Raw genomic sequence first — 14294 nt, 5'->3', positions numbered from 1 at the left:
TTTTTACTTATTTTATTTACATATTTAGTCATTAGCGTTTTTATTTTTTTTTAAATGAATGATTTTTCTATTTAGGTTCACCCTAAGGGTCTACCCTAGATCACATTTTATTTGTATTCTACCAGCTTCAATTGTGCTATTTGTCGCAAAAATAAAATTAGGATATATGCTAAAAAGAAAACTGTGATCCCAGTTTACAAAAATATGTTGTTGTTGTTTTGACTTTCAGCTTGTCCCTTCAGGGTTTCCCACAGTACTACATGTGCATCATGTATTTTTTCACATTTTTTCCCCCTTGTACTTCATTTTCTCATTTTTGTGGGGGATGGTTCACACCATTGACATGAAGTGGTGGTGACGTTGTTGTCACTGTTTTCATATTCACATTTTGTAACGGCAAAAAACAAGCCTTGTTTCATTACGTAGAAAAGATTCAATCCCATATTTTTTTTATTTTTTATTCTTTTTTTTTTTAAAGCTCAGTACAACATATCCATTCATTTTCCAGACCACTTATGTGGGTGTGCTGGTGCCTATCTTAGCTGACTTCAGGCGAGAGGTGGGGTACACCCTGAACTGGTCGCCAGCCAATCAATATAACATGTATTTAATAAAAAAAGAAAAAGTAAACTAAAATCAAATAAGTAAAAATGTATTAAAATTGACCTTGTCACTCCACACAATACAGCTCTAAGATAAGAAAAAGATCAACATTCAGAGTCTTATATTATGTATGACTGACAAGAAAGGGTGTGGATTGCTGAAGTTTCATCTTGTCTTCACCAGTCCAACATATTGACAGTTTGTAGAGGACTGTGTGTGGCGTTGATGCTCGTAAGGTTGGCCTTAAGCAGCAGCGTGTTCTCGGGTGGCGGCACCAGGAAGTGTACGCAAGCGCCTACCACAAGGAGCCCCAGCACCGTAACCACGGTGATGCCTCGACGGAGAACAAATTGGGAAACAGAGAGATGCACGGCATCCTCCTTGTCACCGGGTGGAGTCTTTGCGCTGCCGTCAGGACACTCGCAGCTCACGTGCGTGAAGCCTTCCGCTGACTTGGGAGAAGGTTGAAACATGACTTTATACTATTATTAGAATACGCACACAACACAATTTATTAGGCTCAACGCTCCATTCTCGATCTGACATCACTTTGTCGGTTATTTACTCAGGTCAGTCAGTCAGTCCGTCAATCCGCAAGTCAGTCCCTCCGTCTAACAGTCCGTCAGTAAGTTAGTCTGTTGGTTGGTGAATTGGTCATTCAGTCAGTCAGTTATTAGTCAGTTGTAGTTAGTCGGTTAGCAAGTCAGGCAGTTAGTCATTAGGTAGTAATTCTGTCAGTTAGTTGGTGAGTTGGTCATTCTGTAAGACTCAGTTAGCTACTGTAGTTACTCACCGAGTTAGTCAGGCAGTTGGTCAGTTACTTAGTCAGTCAGTGAGTTAGCCAGTAAATGCATTACTTACAGTTAGTGGTAAAGTAGTGGTAACGTGTGGGGGAAAAAAGTGTTGATCTTACATTGTGCTGGAGTTGTGTCTGCTCTCCACTGTGGTTATTTGTTGCAGCACTTGTGTTCAGTAATGGGACAGTTGTCTTCGTCTGCGCTCGTTTCAGCACCTGCAAAGAAACAAGCACACAACAAAGATAGCCAACTTATTATAATGCCATATTATTCAGAAGTCATTGCACCTCAACACTCGCACCTCCTCTGTGATGCTCTTCCAGTTGAGTCTGAATATGACCACGATGTAGAAGGTGGATTGTAGACCCACGCAAATGAGAAGCCCCAGCCAGAAACCTGTAGAATGAAAACAACCAAAACACTGAGCGGTGAACACATCTTGTTTGTCTCAAAACAACTCTTCAAGTCAATACCTAAAATGTTGAGTTTGGCGACAAACATCAGCACAATACCAATGGAGAGGCCAATGCAGTAGTAGCCGATGAAGTTAGCCACCGCCGCAATCTTTTGCTTCCCCGTTCCTATAAAGATGCCTGCGGACACACCCTGGACGAGGGCAAATAAATGAAGTGTATTTTATAGCTTGGTGCACTTTTTTAAATACATTTCTGGATGGATTCAAAGTATTTGTTACATACCACAATGCCATCAAATAACTGTTGGAAGCAGTAAATACTTATCAAGCGCGAGAGTAGACTGATGATCTTCCTGAAAGAGCTCATGTTAGCAAAATTCTTTTTAAATACTGTATATTTTTTATTTCCCCACACTGGGGTCAAAACAATCCATTCAAAAAAGAAATATAATTCAATCCACATTGAAATGCTCTTGCAGTATGTGCTGTAACTCTATAAAATATTAGGAATTTATTGACTTTATTATGTTTTTGTCTCAGAAATTCATGTCAATTGTCTGACAACATTATGACTTTGTTCTCATAATATTATGAATGTAATCTTGGAAGTGTTTCATGTAAAATTCCCACTTTTTCTTAGAAAAAAGGTTTTCCCGTAATATTAAAAATTTTTCCCTCATAAAATTCAGATTTTATCCTTGTAATATTAATACTTTATTCTTGAAAGATGACAGTTTTTTTCTCTGTTATTATTTTGATTAAACGGTCATAATTTTTTTAATTTATTCTTATAAGTTTCCACCTTTTTTCCCTCATATTACGACTTCATTCTCATAAAGTTATATTATTCTTACAAAATTATGTCTTTTCCCTCTAACTATTCAATTTTTTGTTGAAAAACTACGATTCTTCACGTAAATTCCAACTTTGGTTTTGAAAAATTCAGAATGAATTCTCGTAAAGTTACATTTCTAATATTTCAACTTTTGTCAAATCTAAGAAAATATTCTTCATCCAGCTCTTGATACTTGAAGTCCTCCACTTGGGACAGGATCTCCTCCTCGACCAGGAGAAGGCACACCACCGTTTTCTGACTAAGGACCATGGTTTTAGATTTTGAGGTGCTGATTTTGATCCCGCGGCATGGTGGACGACTGGTTAGAGCGTCAGCCTCACAGTTCTGAGGTGTGGGGTTCGATCCCCGCCCCCGCCTGTGTGGAGTTTGCATGTTCTCCCGGTGCCTGTGTGGGTTTTCTCCGGGCACTCCGGTTTCCTCCCACATGCCAAAACAATGCATTAATTGGAGGCTCTAAATTGCCCGTAGGTGTGAATGTGAGTGTGAATGGTTGTTTGTATGTGCCCTGCGATTGGCTGGCAACCAGTTCAGGGTGTACCCCGCCTCCTGCCCGATGACAGCTGGGATAGGCTCCAGCACGCCTGCGACCCTAGTGAGGAGAAGCGGCTCAGAAAATGGATGGATGGATTTTCATCCCAGCCGCTTCACACTCGGCTGAGAACCTCTCCAGTGAGAGCTGAAGATCATGGCTTGATACAGCCACAAGAAACACATCATCTGCACAAAGCACAGGCATAATACTGATGTCGCCAAACGGGACCCCCTCAAAGCCTCGGCTGCGCCTACAAATTCTGTCCATGAAGGTAATGAACAGAATCGGTGACAAAGGGCAGCCTTGGCGAAGTCCAAGCCTCAGTGGAAACTTATTCTACTTATTGCCGGAAATGCGGACCCAACTCTGACACTGGTCATACAGGGACCAAACAGTATGGTACCCCATACTCCCAGAGCACCCCCCACAGGACTCCCTGAAGGACACGGTCAAACGCCTTCCCCAAGTCCATAAAACACATGTAGACTGGTTGGGCGAACTCCTATGCACCCTCGAGGAGCCTGCTGAGGGTATAGAGCTGGTCCCCTGTTCCATGACCAGGACGAAAACCACTTTGCTTCTCCTAAAACCAAGATTTGACTTCTTGATAGACCCTCCTCTCCAGAAACCTTGAATAAACCTTACCAGGGAGGCTGAGGAGTGTGATCCCCCTATAATTGGAACACACCCTTCGGTCCATCTTCTTCAAAAGGGGGACCACCACCCCGGTCTGCCAATCCAGAGGGACTGTCCCCGATGTCCATGCGATGTTGCAGAGGTGTGTCAACCAGGACAGCCCTCCAACATGCAGAGCCTTTAGGAACTGCGAGCGGCTCTCATCCACCCCTGGGGCCCTGCCACCGCGGAGCTTTTTAACCAACTCAGTAACTTCATCCCCAGAGATAGGGGAACCCACCTCAGAGCTCCCAGACTCTGCTTCCTCCTGGGAAGGCATGTCGGTAGAATTGAGGAGGTCTTAGAAGTATTCTGCTCACCGACTCACAACATCCCACTATACACAGTGTTGTTGTTGCAGTGACTTCCCCCTCCTGAGGCGCCGGATGGTGGACCAGAATTTCCTCAAAGTCGTCTGGAATTTGTTTTACATGGCCTCACCGAACTCCTCCAACGCCCGGGTTTTTGCCTCAGCGACCACCAAAGCTGCATTCCACTTGGCCAGACAGTAGCCTTCAGCTTCCTCCGGATTTCACCAAGCCAAAAAGGCTCCTTCTTCAGCTTGACGGCATCCCTTACTGCTGGTGTCCACCAACGGGTTTGGGGATTGCCGCCATGACAGGCACCAACCACAGCCACAGCTCCGGTCGGCCGCCTCAACAATGGAGCTGTGGAACATGGTCCACTCAGACTCAATGTTCCCTCCCTCCCCCGGGATGTGGGCGAACTTCTACAGGGACTCTGCCAGACGTTCCAAGCAGTCCCCTCACAATATATTTGGGTCTGCCAGGTCAGACCGGCATCTTCCCCCGCCATCAGAACCAGGTGGTGATCGGTTGACAACGGCGCCCCTCTCTTCACCCAAGTATCCAAGACATGCAGCCGCAAGTCTGATGACATGACTACAAAGTCGATCATCGAACTGCAAGCCAGAGTGTCCTGGTGCCAAGTGCACATGTGGACACCGTTATGTCTGAACATGGTGTTCGTTATGGAGAATCCATGACAAGCACAGAACTCTAATAACAGAACCACTTAGGTTCTGATCAGGGGTGACTGTTCTTTCCAATCATGCCCTTCCAGGTCTCACTGTCATTGCCCATGTGAGCATTGAAGTCCCCCAGCAGAACGAGGGAGTCCCCTGCTGGAGCGCCCCTCCAAGGACTCCAAAAACGGTGGGTACTCTGATCTGCTGTTTGATGTATAGGCACAAACAACATTCAGGACCTGTCCCCCCAAATATTTACAGGCAGCAAGACGTGGGGCCTTCAGTATACCCACACCTGCTCGGTGCCTCTCACCGTGGGCAACTCCAGAGTGGAAGAGAGCCCACTCCTCTCGAGAAGACTGGTTCCAGAGCCCAAGCTGTGTGTTGAGGTGAGCCCAACTATATCCAGTTGGAATTTCTTGACTTCACACACCAGCTCAGGCTCTTTCCATGCCGGGAAGGTGACGATCCACGTGCCAGCGCCAGCTTCTGTAGCCAGGAATCGGACCGCAAAGATCACCGTCTTTTGCTGCTGTTCGGCTCACAGAGCACCCAACCCCCTTGTCCCCTCCCACAGGTGGTGAGTCCATGGGAAGGGGAACCCACGTTGCCTTTTCGGGCTGTGGCCAGTCGGCCCCCGTGGGTGCGGGCTGGGGCACCAGTGACCCATGTTCGGGCAAGGGAGAACGAGATTCTTTTTTTCTTGGTAGAGGATCTTTTCGCTGCTCTTTGTCTGGTCTCCCACCTAGGACCTGTTTGGCATGGGGGACCTGCCAGGGGCATAAAGCCCCACACAACTTCGCTCCTAAGATTACTATGACACACAAACCCCTCCAACCACGATAAGGTGACAGCTCCAAGTGGGGACATTGAAACATGAAATTATTTTTTTTACTATACCTTTATTCTCATTAGTTGCTAATTTATTCTTGTAAATTTACAACTTTTTCAGAAAAATATATTTTTTAAATTGGTGTAATATTACTTGATTTTCTTAGAATTGTAAATAGAATCTCAATGAGATAGTGTTTTTGTGTTTTATTTTATTTTAGTTCTATGAATGGGGTGTTTTCTTTAGAAAATAAGTTTTATTTAATCTTTTTCCTCATAAAATCACAATTTAACCTTGTAATATTTAGATTGGTGTGAAATTAGCTGAGAGGCTCACGTATCAGAGGTGAAGAGGAAGCCGATGACGGATTTAGTAGATCCGAGAACGGTGGCTTGAACAACGGCAAAGACGACTGCAAACAACAAAGAAAACATGGCTGACGCTGAACGCAGAGTGGCAAGCTCCACCTGCAACAAACCAGCGTCTCACCTGAAAACGACAGTGCCACCTTACAGGTAAGGAGTGCTCCGGCTGTGTAGCCTGCACCTAGGGCGTTGCCCACTCGAGCGCACGCCGCCCCCTGGATGCTGAGCGTCACCTGCCATTTTGTATGAAATGTATACAGGCACGTTTACTGTATGGAGACACAAAATGGCCACCGAACGGCAAGAGATTTCCTCACAATACCATATAGTTGAAGTTTACCACTGTTATCAAGGCATGATGGACCGCCAGTTCGTATTTACCCAGCATCCCTGCCACACACCATACACAACATCGTCAATATTTACAATTAAAATTGGACAGCATAAAATGAATTGGAAAGATGAAAATAAAATGGAAAGCATAAACAAATAATTGTACAGCATATTAAAATTAATTGAAAAAGATAAAAATAAAATAAATGGACATCATAAAATAAATTGGAAAGCATAAAATAAAATAAATTGGACAGCTAAAATGAAATAAAATACATTAGACAGCAAAGAATACATTAGAAAGCATAACATCAATTGAAAAGCATAGAATAAAAATTATGAATGACATTCTAACCTGCAAAAAAGCCCCCAAAGTCATGAATCCACCATTCAAAACACGTCATGAGTGTGCTGGGGATGGCCAGTTTCATGAAGGAGCCCCACTCCTGCAGCGACTCCACAGACCAGCCTGCAGGGGGAGCAAGACAAGCACTTATGGAGACAGTCGTTCGCCATCATATTTGGCCAGTATCTGGAGATTGCTATGATATGCTGCGATGTATTAACCAAAACCTTAATATCTCTACGGCATTCAGATATGTTTTCTGTGAGCATTATTTAACAGCAAATCTGCATTATTATTATTGTAAAGGCAGATTTATTGATTTTTGTATCTGGAAGATTAAAAAAATAATAATACAAAAGTTAGATCACCTCCCCATGTCGCTTTATGCAGCTTCTTCCACCAGATGTACGCAAACAGGAAGGCACATATGTAAATCTCCGACAGAGTGCTGGCTGCTGCAGATCCCCTGAGAAAATATCAAAAACGTCTTTACCATGACACATTTCAGTCGCGCCCGTGTGTATGTGCGTGTGTGTGTGTGCGGGTGTGTGTGTAAACTCACTTCACCCCGAGATCGAGCACGTTAATAAAGATGTAGTTTGTCAGCAAGTTTGCCACATTTGCCAGGGCGCCAGCATACATCTGTGGTAGTATAATACCCTGAAACGACGACAAAACACTAGTACAACGAGAATTCATTATTTATAATACAGTACAGTGGTGCCTTGATATACGAGTGACCCGATTTACGAGTTTTTTTTTTTTTTTTATACAAGTGGGCGTTCAGACGATTTTTTCTCTTTGACTAGCGAGCAAAAAATTGAGATACGAGTGCCGTGTTGTTGCAGTGAACTCAACTCAGCAGTTTGGCAGATAGTGAACAAATCTTTAAAAAGGAGCCTTCAAGCTGTAAAAACATTTTGTAATTAAATTATATAATTTGGTTACATGTAATTAGTCACTCCCCAAAACTAATGATAACCAACAATGCAAAATGCCATAGATGAGCTAACAAAAACCATCTGTGTCACAGTGTTACAACTTCTTAAGTAACGGCTAATTGAACATTAACTCTGGAGCAACACCAGTACACAGGTGATATAACAATACTCATGGCGTATATTCTTTATTATCTAATATTGTTGCCACTCGCTGACAAGTTTTTTAACTGGCTCCATGTATATAAGTATGTGATCATTCTACTGCCCCCAGGTGACCAAAGTACGCACACCAGAAAAAGCAGCACAATGTCCACTGAACTGAAGCAAAATATGTGACTGTTTAATTCTCTACATTCTATTTAATTATCTCATTAATGTTTTTATAAAGTACAATATTATAGAGTGCTAAAAAAAGGAACGAATTAATGGCATTTCGATTCACGTTGATGGGGAAAGATTGAGATATGAGTGTTTTGACTTATGTGGTCATGGAACGAATTAAACCCATATTTTAATCAATCAATCAATGGAACTTTATTTATAGATCACTTTTCATACAATAATATGCAACTCAAAGTGCATTGCATAGTTAAAATCAATCCCCTCCGACCATTCATCCATACAGATACATACATGCGCACACCCACACACACAGTTCAAAATAAGGAAAGAATAACACAATCACCTACAGCTGGGTGTAGAGAAAAAAACAAGTGGGAAACGTCATCTCGGGGAGCCGTCTGCACCAAGAGCAGACACCACTGTATGTATTTTACAGTATATGCAATACAAAACAGGAAAATGAATGTACACACTATTAATAAACTTGTCTCATGAGCCTAGCAGGTTGGCGAATTTTTAACATTTTTTCATTGGTCCATGGGGCTGTTAGCTTTGAGCCCCGTGAACTCTGGCTAGCAAGCAAACAGGAAATCTTGGACCTTGTAGTTATTAAAGTTTCATGATTCATGGTCAGTCATCTCCGTCAACTCCACAACGCCACACTCTGCCCACTCTTAATGACGAAAACCAAAATGTTTCACAATTTAGTGTCACCCATCTGTCTAGTATGTGCGGTTCAAATTTCGTAGCCATCTGACAAACTTTCTGGAAGGAGTTCCTCTTTAAAGGAGCCCTAGAAAAATGACCAAAATCACCCTAAAATGGCTACGTCAAAACCAATTCAAATATTTCACGTCTTTTCAGGTATGGTTTCTCCAGACTTTTTTGTGAGTCTACTTGTGATATACATCCATCCATCCATCCATTTTCTGAGCCGCTTCTCCTCATTTGGGTCGCGGGCGTGCTGGAGCCAATCCCAGCTATCATCGGGCAGGAGGCGGTGTACGCCCTGAACTGGTTGCCAGCCAATCGCAGGGCACATAGAAACAAACAACCATTCACACTCACATGCACACCTACGGGCAATTTAGAGTCTCCAATTCATGCATGTTTTTGGGATGTGGGAGGAAACCGGAGTACCGGGAGAAAACCCACGCAGGCACGGGGAGAACACACAGGCGGGGCCGGGGATTGAAACCCGCTCCTCAGAACTGTGAGGCTGACGCTCTAACCAGTCGTCCACCATGCTGCCTTGTGATATACATGACTACCAAATTTCATGTTACTAAGGGAAACTGGCTTTGGAGCTTGAAGTTTCAAAACTACCAAGTCATTCAATTTTGCTGTCATGATCTGGCCACACACAATGACAAAACCTCAGTCATTTTAATTTTACGTTGTCCATTTGTCTAGCAAGTACAGTCTATGTGTTTCAAATTTGGTATCAGCCTTGGGCTACTGTCTTTGAAGGAACCCCGGAAATGGATAAAATTACCCTAAAATGGTCTCTTCAGATCAAAATGACCTTTTTTGCCATTTCAGTCATGGCTTCATGAGACTTTTTTGTAGGTCTACTCACGATAATCATGCCTATCAAATTTCATATTCCGAAGTGAAACAGGCTTCGGGTGCTGGATTTTTCACCAGGATGAACGATTCTGCAAAATGTGGTGTTTGAGTGTGGTAAAGCCCTCAAAATATCATCTTACGTGGTAAAGTAACAATGATAAAGGAACTAATAATAGGATGGGAGCATGTGTGTTTGTATACCTGATTCTGAAGGTAGGACACTTGGAGTTGATATAGAAACACTGCCTAAAGAACGGATACACATTTATTCGTCAAATCAGAAGACAGTAAAACACTAAAAAGGTCAAACTTGCATACAAAACAGTCTGTGGCGGGTAGGGCCTTTGGTGCCAAGGTCTCAGTGGGTACTTACCTAGCTTAAGCCACCTCTTAACATCTTATGCCTGGCTCAGACTACAAGACAAATTTGGTCTTTCACGATTGCACTGTGTCAGATTACTGGCATAAAATATTTCTGTATCTCAATCAGACAGTGGCAACACGACACAACATACATTCCGTTACCACCGCATCCCGTCTTTTACGATCACTGGGCTTGCACGGTTGTACGTAAACATGCCGGTGTTCTGTCGAATTGTGCTCTAAAGTTTCGGTAAACACTGATTCGTGCGCATGAATAAATGTTGACAACGGCGTACAAGTATGTTAACATCGGCAAGCACAGGAGGCAATGCGCCGGTCCACAGCACGCAATCCTATTAGTTGTGTTGGATTGTTATATTTCATACTCATGAAGCTATGTTCCATTATCTGACAATTAAGTTTCATTTCCAAAACACTAGGGTAATACATGATTAAGTTTTGTTATCCATGAAATTATGGAGGAGTTTCGGTTACTGAGGTATGGTGGTTTCGATATGACTCCCCATGTTGTGATAACACCCAAGGCCAGAGAAACCTTCTGCCAAACAGTCAAGATACCCAAATAAATCTAACATGCTAGACTTTTCATTTTGTCGTCGTAGGGCTATTGGGCCAAATTGTTGGTCGTGGATTATGTCACACTACAATAATTTTTTGTCGTTTCTGACCCAAAAAATTGGGCCGATATCGGCCCAAAGTCCTGTAGTCTGATATAGGCATTAGTTATAGAACCCAGCCCTAATGGCCCACCACTGAAAACAACTTACAGGTATTGCTGGGATGAACGCTGTGATATACAACTGTGCGATTCTGAAATTACAAAGTTCAGCGTGAGGACAAAGATGCTTTGATGATCGAGTCGGTCACATTGGTTGCATTCGTTACCGGGTGACCTCAGGGTCCTGGCCCATGAGCAGCAGGAGGGTCTGGGCATTGAGAAGCAGACCACAGCAGGGCAGACAGAACAACAGCAGGATGATGATGCCTCGCTGCAGGATCACGCCCACGCGCAGCAGGTTCCTACCACCGAATGTCTGTTGCATGTTGTCTTTATTTAGCATTCAAGGTTGGGAATGAGGGGTGTCAGTGGAATCAGAATCAGAATTTGCCATGTCCAATAAAAGCACAAGGAATTTGTCTCCGGTAATTGGAGTTGCTCGAGTATGACAACAGATAACAGATAACAGACAACAGGATAAGTGAGTTTTCCCAGACCTGAGCCACCAAAGTATCAAGCGTGATCCCTAAACCCAGGCCTGTTGCTGCTGTGGTCACATTGATGGTCTATGAAAGAAAGACAGCTGATTAAGTTTGATGAGAGTCACACTGTAAAGACAAATGATGGTTACTAAAGTCACACAATGCATACATTACAATTTTATCCAACAGAAAGAATGTATCTTCAATGAAAAGCACATAGTGAAAAGCATTTCAGTGAAACAAATAATAACAATAATAACAAGAAAGGACAAAGTGTTTTATGTTTTTTCTCAAAGAAAAGCATGTATCTCTGATGAAACGTAAATCTGTCCCAAAAAGAAGTTGTTTTTTTTGTTGATGTCAAAAGAAAATCATGCATTTTCAAATATATACACTTTTATTTAAACAAAAAGAACAACACTGATGTTGTCCAATCAAAAGCATGTACTGTATCTCTAAATAAAGGCCTTTATGCCCAAGTATTTATTTATTTATTTTTGGGGGGGTACAAAGAAAAAAACAAAGCTGTATTTTGTTCACTTGAAAACATGTATCTCCAATGAAATGCATGTATCTCTGAATGAAAAGTATGTTTGCCCAAGTAATTTTTTTTTTATAAAAAAAAAACAAAAACAAAACACACGTTCCAATAAACAGCTTCTATGTTCAAGTTATTTCAGTAGTTTTGTGTAAGTATTGACACTACCAATAATTACCATTCATCTCTCAAAAACAAAGAAAATTATATATACTTTTTCAGTTTTAAATAGAAATGTATAACAATGAAGGACAACATATTTTCGTTGTTGTCCAAAGAAAAGCATATACTCTTTGATGAATAAAATGTGTTTGTTATAGTACAAAGACACGCATGTATCTCCAAATATATCCAGAAAAAAAAGTTAAAAAATAAAAATAAAAACAAAAATATCATTCAATGCAATAATTTGAATGCATTAGACTTATATAGAGCTTCTCAAGGAACTCAAAGACACTGAACAATTGCATGCATTATTCATTCACTCCACAGTCACACCCAGGTGGTGGCAAACTACTTGTGTAGCCACAGCTGCCCGAGGGCTGTATGACGGAAGAGTGACTGCCCTTCTGCGCCTACAGCCCCTCCGACCACTTCCAATCATTCAATGCAACGCATATATCTCCAGTAAAATGCATGTATCTGTAAGTATATCCAACAAACAAAAACATTTTTGGAGATAAGAAATTGTTATTTTGTTTGAGATTAAAAAAAAACCCAAAAAAAACAATGTTATCCAAAGAAAAACAAGTAACTCCAAATATATCCAAAAAACAAGGGGAAATCCATTTCTTCAGATTTAAAAAAACAAAAACAAAAGAACAAAAACAATGTTGTACAATGAAAAGCATGTACACTATCGTCAGATGTTTGGACACTGTTTCTCATCCCATAGTATGAGAAGGTGTGGCCAAACATTTTACTGGTGGTGTACTATATGTCCAAGTAATTATAATTTTTTTTTTGCGTAAGTAGGTAAAACAATCTGCACAGAAACAAATGTATGGCCAAGCTATTTTTACATTGTTTTGGACAAAAACAAACAAACCAAAAAAAACAATCTCCAATTAAAAGCATATACGGTAGGTCTAAATTATTTGTGTTTTTTAAAACAAATGGAGATCAACATTTTTCATTGGAAAATGCCAATAATCACAATTGCTAGAAAACCTATGAAAGCAACCCTGCAAAAAAAAAAAGACTGTGTATGTAATCATCTTGCACAGTCACTGGGGGCAACTTACAGCAAATGCTAATCCGTAACCGGCCATCACCTCGTTGGACAGGCGTCCGCAGAACATGGTCACCACAAACGGAAGGAGATAACCAAAGATTCGAGCCACCAACTAGGAAGAACCGAGGATAAGCAATCCCCTAATACATTGCAAAGCAAAGCATTAGGGGATTACCAGGGGCCCCATCATCCTCAAGAGGTGGTACACCTCTTCCCTGATGGCCAGGGGGAGTTTGCGGCGCATCCAGCTGCAGCAGAATATCTTGTCACTGGTGGCCTTGTCCATGTTTGTGTGGAGAGCAAGTGTTTCTTTCTCTTTCAAGCGCCGCCGTTTGTCACTCTGTCACTGTGTCCACATCTTCCTATGCAAACTTTAAAGGTTACTAATTAATCCCCTGGAGGCCAGGCAGTTAGCCGCCGCGCCAACCCAGCAAGCGGTCGGCCAATCTTGACTTTGACACACTCAAACGGTCATTGTATTCTGTGGCTGTTGGCAATTCCGTTAATAGCTCCAACTTAATAAAATGAAATACAGTGTTCCCTCGAGACTTCGCGCTTCACGTTTTCCGGCTTCAGTGCTTCGCAGGTTTTGCCAAAATATTCATAAAAAAAAAAAAATTCATCAAAACATAAAAATGAAAAAATACAGCCATATCAGCAGGCATATTGTGGAAAGACGCGTTGTTTCATGTTGATGCACGAGAGAGAAGGTTTCCCTGCATGCCAAACAAAGAGATGAGTTGACTCAGAGGCTTTGTACATGCCTGTACTGTACTGTACATGCCACGGGCACTCATACAAGGCGCGTGATTGGTTCCCGGCGCGACATCGACCAATGAGAGCACGACTGGATTTATCCCATGAGCTGATTGGCTGCGCATCATCGCAGCCTCACCCAGCATCTTCCCTTGTTGTGTCTCTCCAGTCTCGTCCACGCTGTTGACTGTCTCGCACACTGTATCTTAGTGTTGTGTTTGTGATAACTTTTTTTGTTTAAGCGATAACTTTTTTTGATTAGTTAAGCCCTTACAATGCCGCCTAAGCGCTGTGCCCCTGCGAAAGCTTCCTCCAGGGCGCCCAAGAGGAAGAAGAAGATGATGACCATCAGCGAAAAAGTGAAACTTTTAGATATGATCAAAGAGGGAAAAAGTTATGCATCTGTGGCACGCCATTATGGCGTGAATTAATCTACAGTCCGGTACAACAAGAAAGAGGAAGCAAACATGCGCAAAACTGCTTCAATAAGGAAGCGAAACGTGTGGTAACTCCGGGTAATAAGAGACAGGGTTATCTCCTTCTTTAAAAGGGGGACCACCACCCCAGTCTGCCAATCCAGAGGCACTG

At 42.3% G+C, this 14294-nt stretch overlaps 1 protein-coding gene across 2 annotated transcripts; it reads right to left on the bottom strand.

Annotated features, from left to right (window-relative positions):
* Positions 1-289: 289 nt before the first annotated feature.
* Positions 290-13802, bottom strand: LOC133482650 (multidrug and toxin extrusion protein 1-like). 2 transcript variants are annotated; one of them, XM_061783011.1, is made up of 16 exons: positions 12961-13802; positions 11194-11262; positions 10864-11012; positions 10746-10788; positions 9796-9840; positions 7305-7402; positions 7111-7208; positions 6752-6865; positions 6386-6453; positions 6188-6296; positions 6035-6110; positions 2099-2168; positions 1874-2006; positions 1702-1796; positions 1517-1615; positions 290-1055 (listed from the first exon to the last, which is right to left on the bottom strand). In XM_061783011.1, the coding sequence occupies exons 1-16, from the start codon at positions 13015-13017 to the stop codon at positions 780-782; spliced, it is 1599 nt and encodes a 532-aa protein (XP_061638995.1). In that variant the 5' UTR covers positions 13018-13802; the 3' UTR covers positions 290-779. The 2 variants fall into 2 exon arrangements, with proteins under 2 accessions (XP_061638995.1, XP_061638996.1); XM_061783012.1 differs by having other exon boundaries at positions 10864-11026; positions 12961-12986.
* Between the last annotated feature and the right edge of the window lie 492 nt (positions 13803-14294).

Source organism: Phyllopteryx taeniolatus, chromosome 8 (genome assembly GCF_024500385.1).
Source record: "Phyllopteryx taeniolatus isolate TA_2022b chromosome 8, UOR_Ptae_1.2, whole genome shotgun sequence".
Lineage (NCBI taxonomy): Eukaryota > Metazoa > Chordata > Actinopteri > Syngnathiformes > Syngnathidae > Phyllopteryx > Phyllopteryx taeniolatus.
Note: the sequence above shows the minus strand (reverse complement) of the source record. Positions and strands in the feature narration are given on the sequence as shown.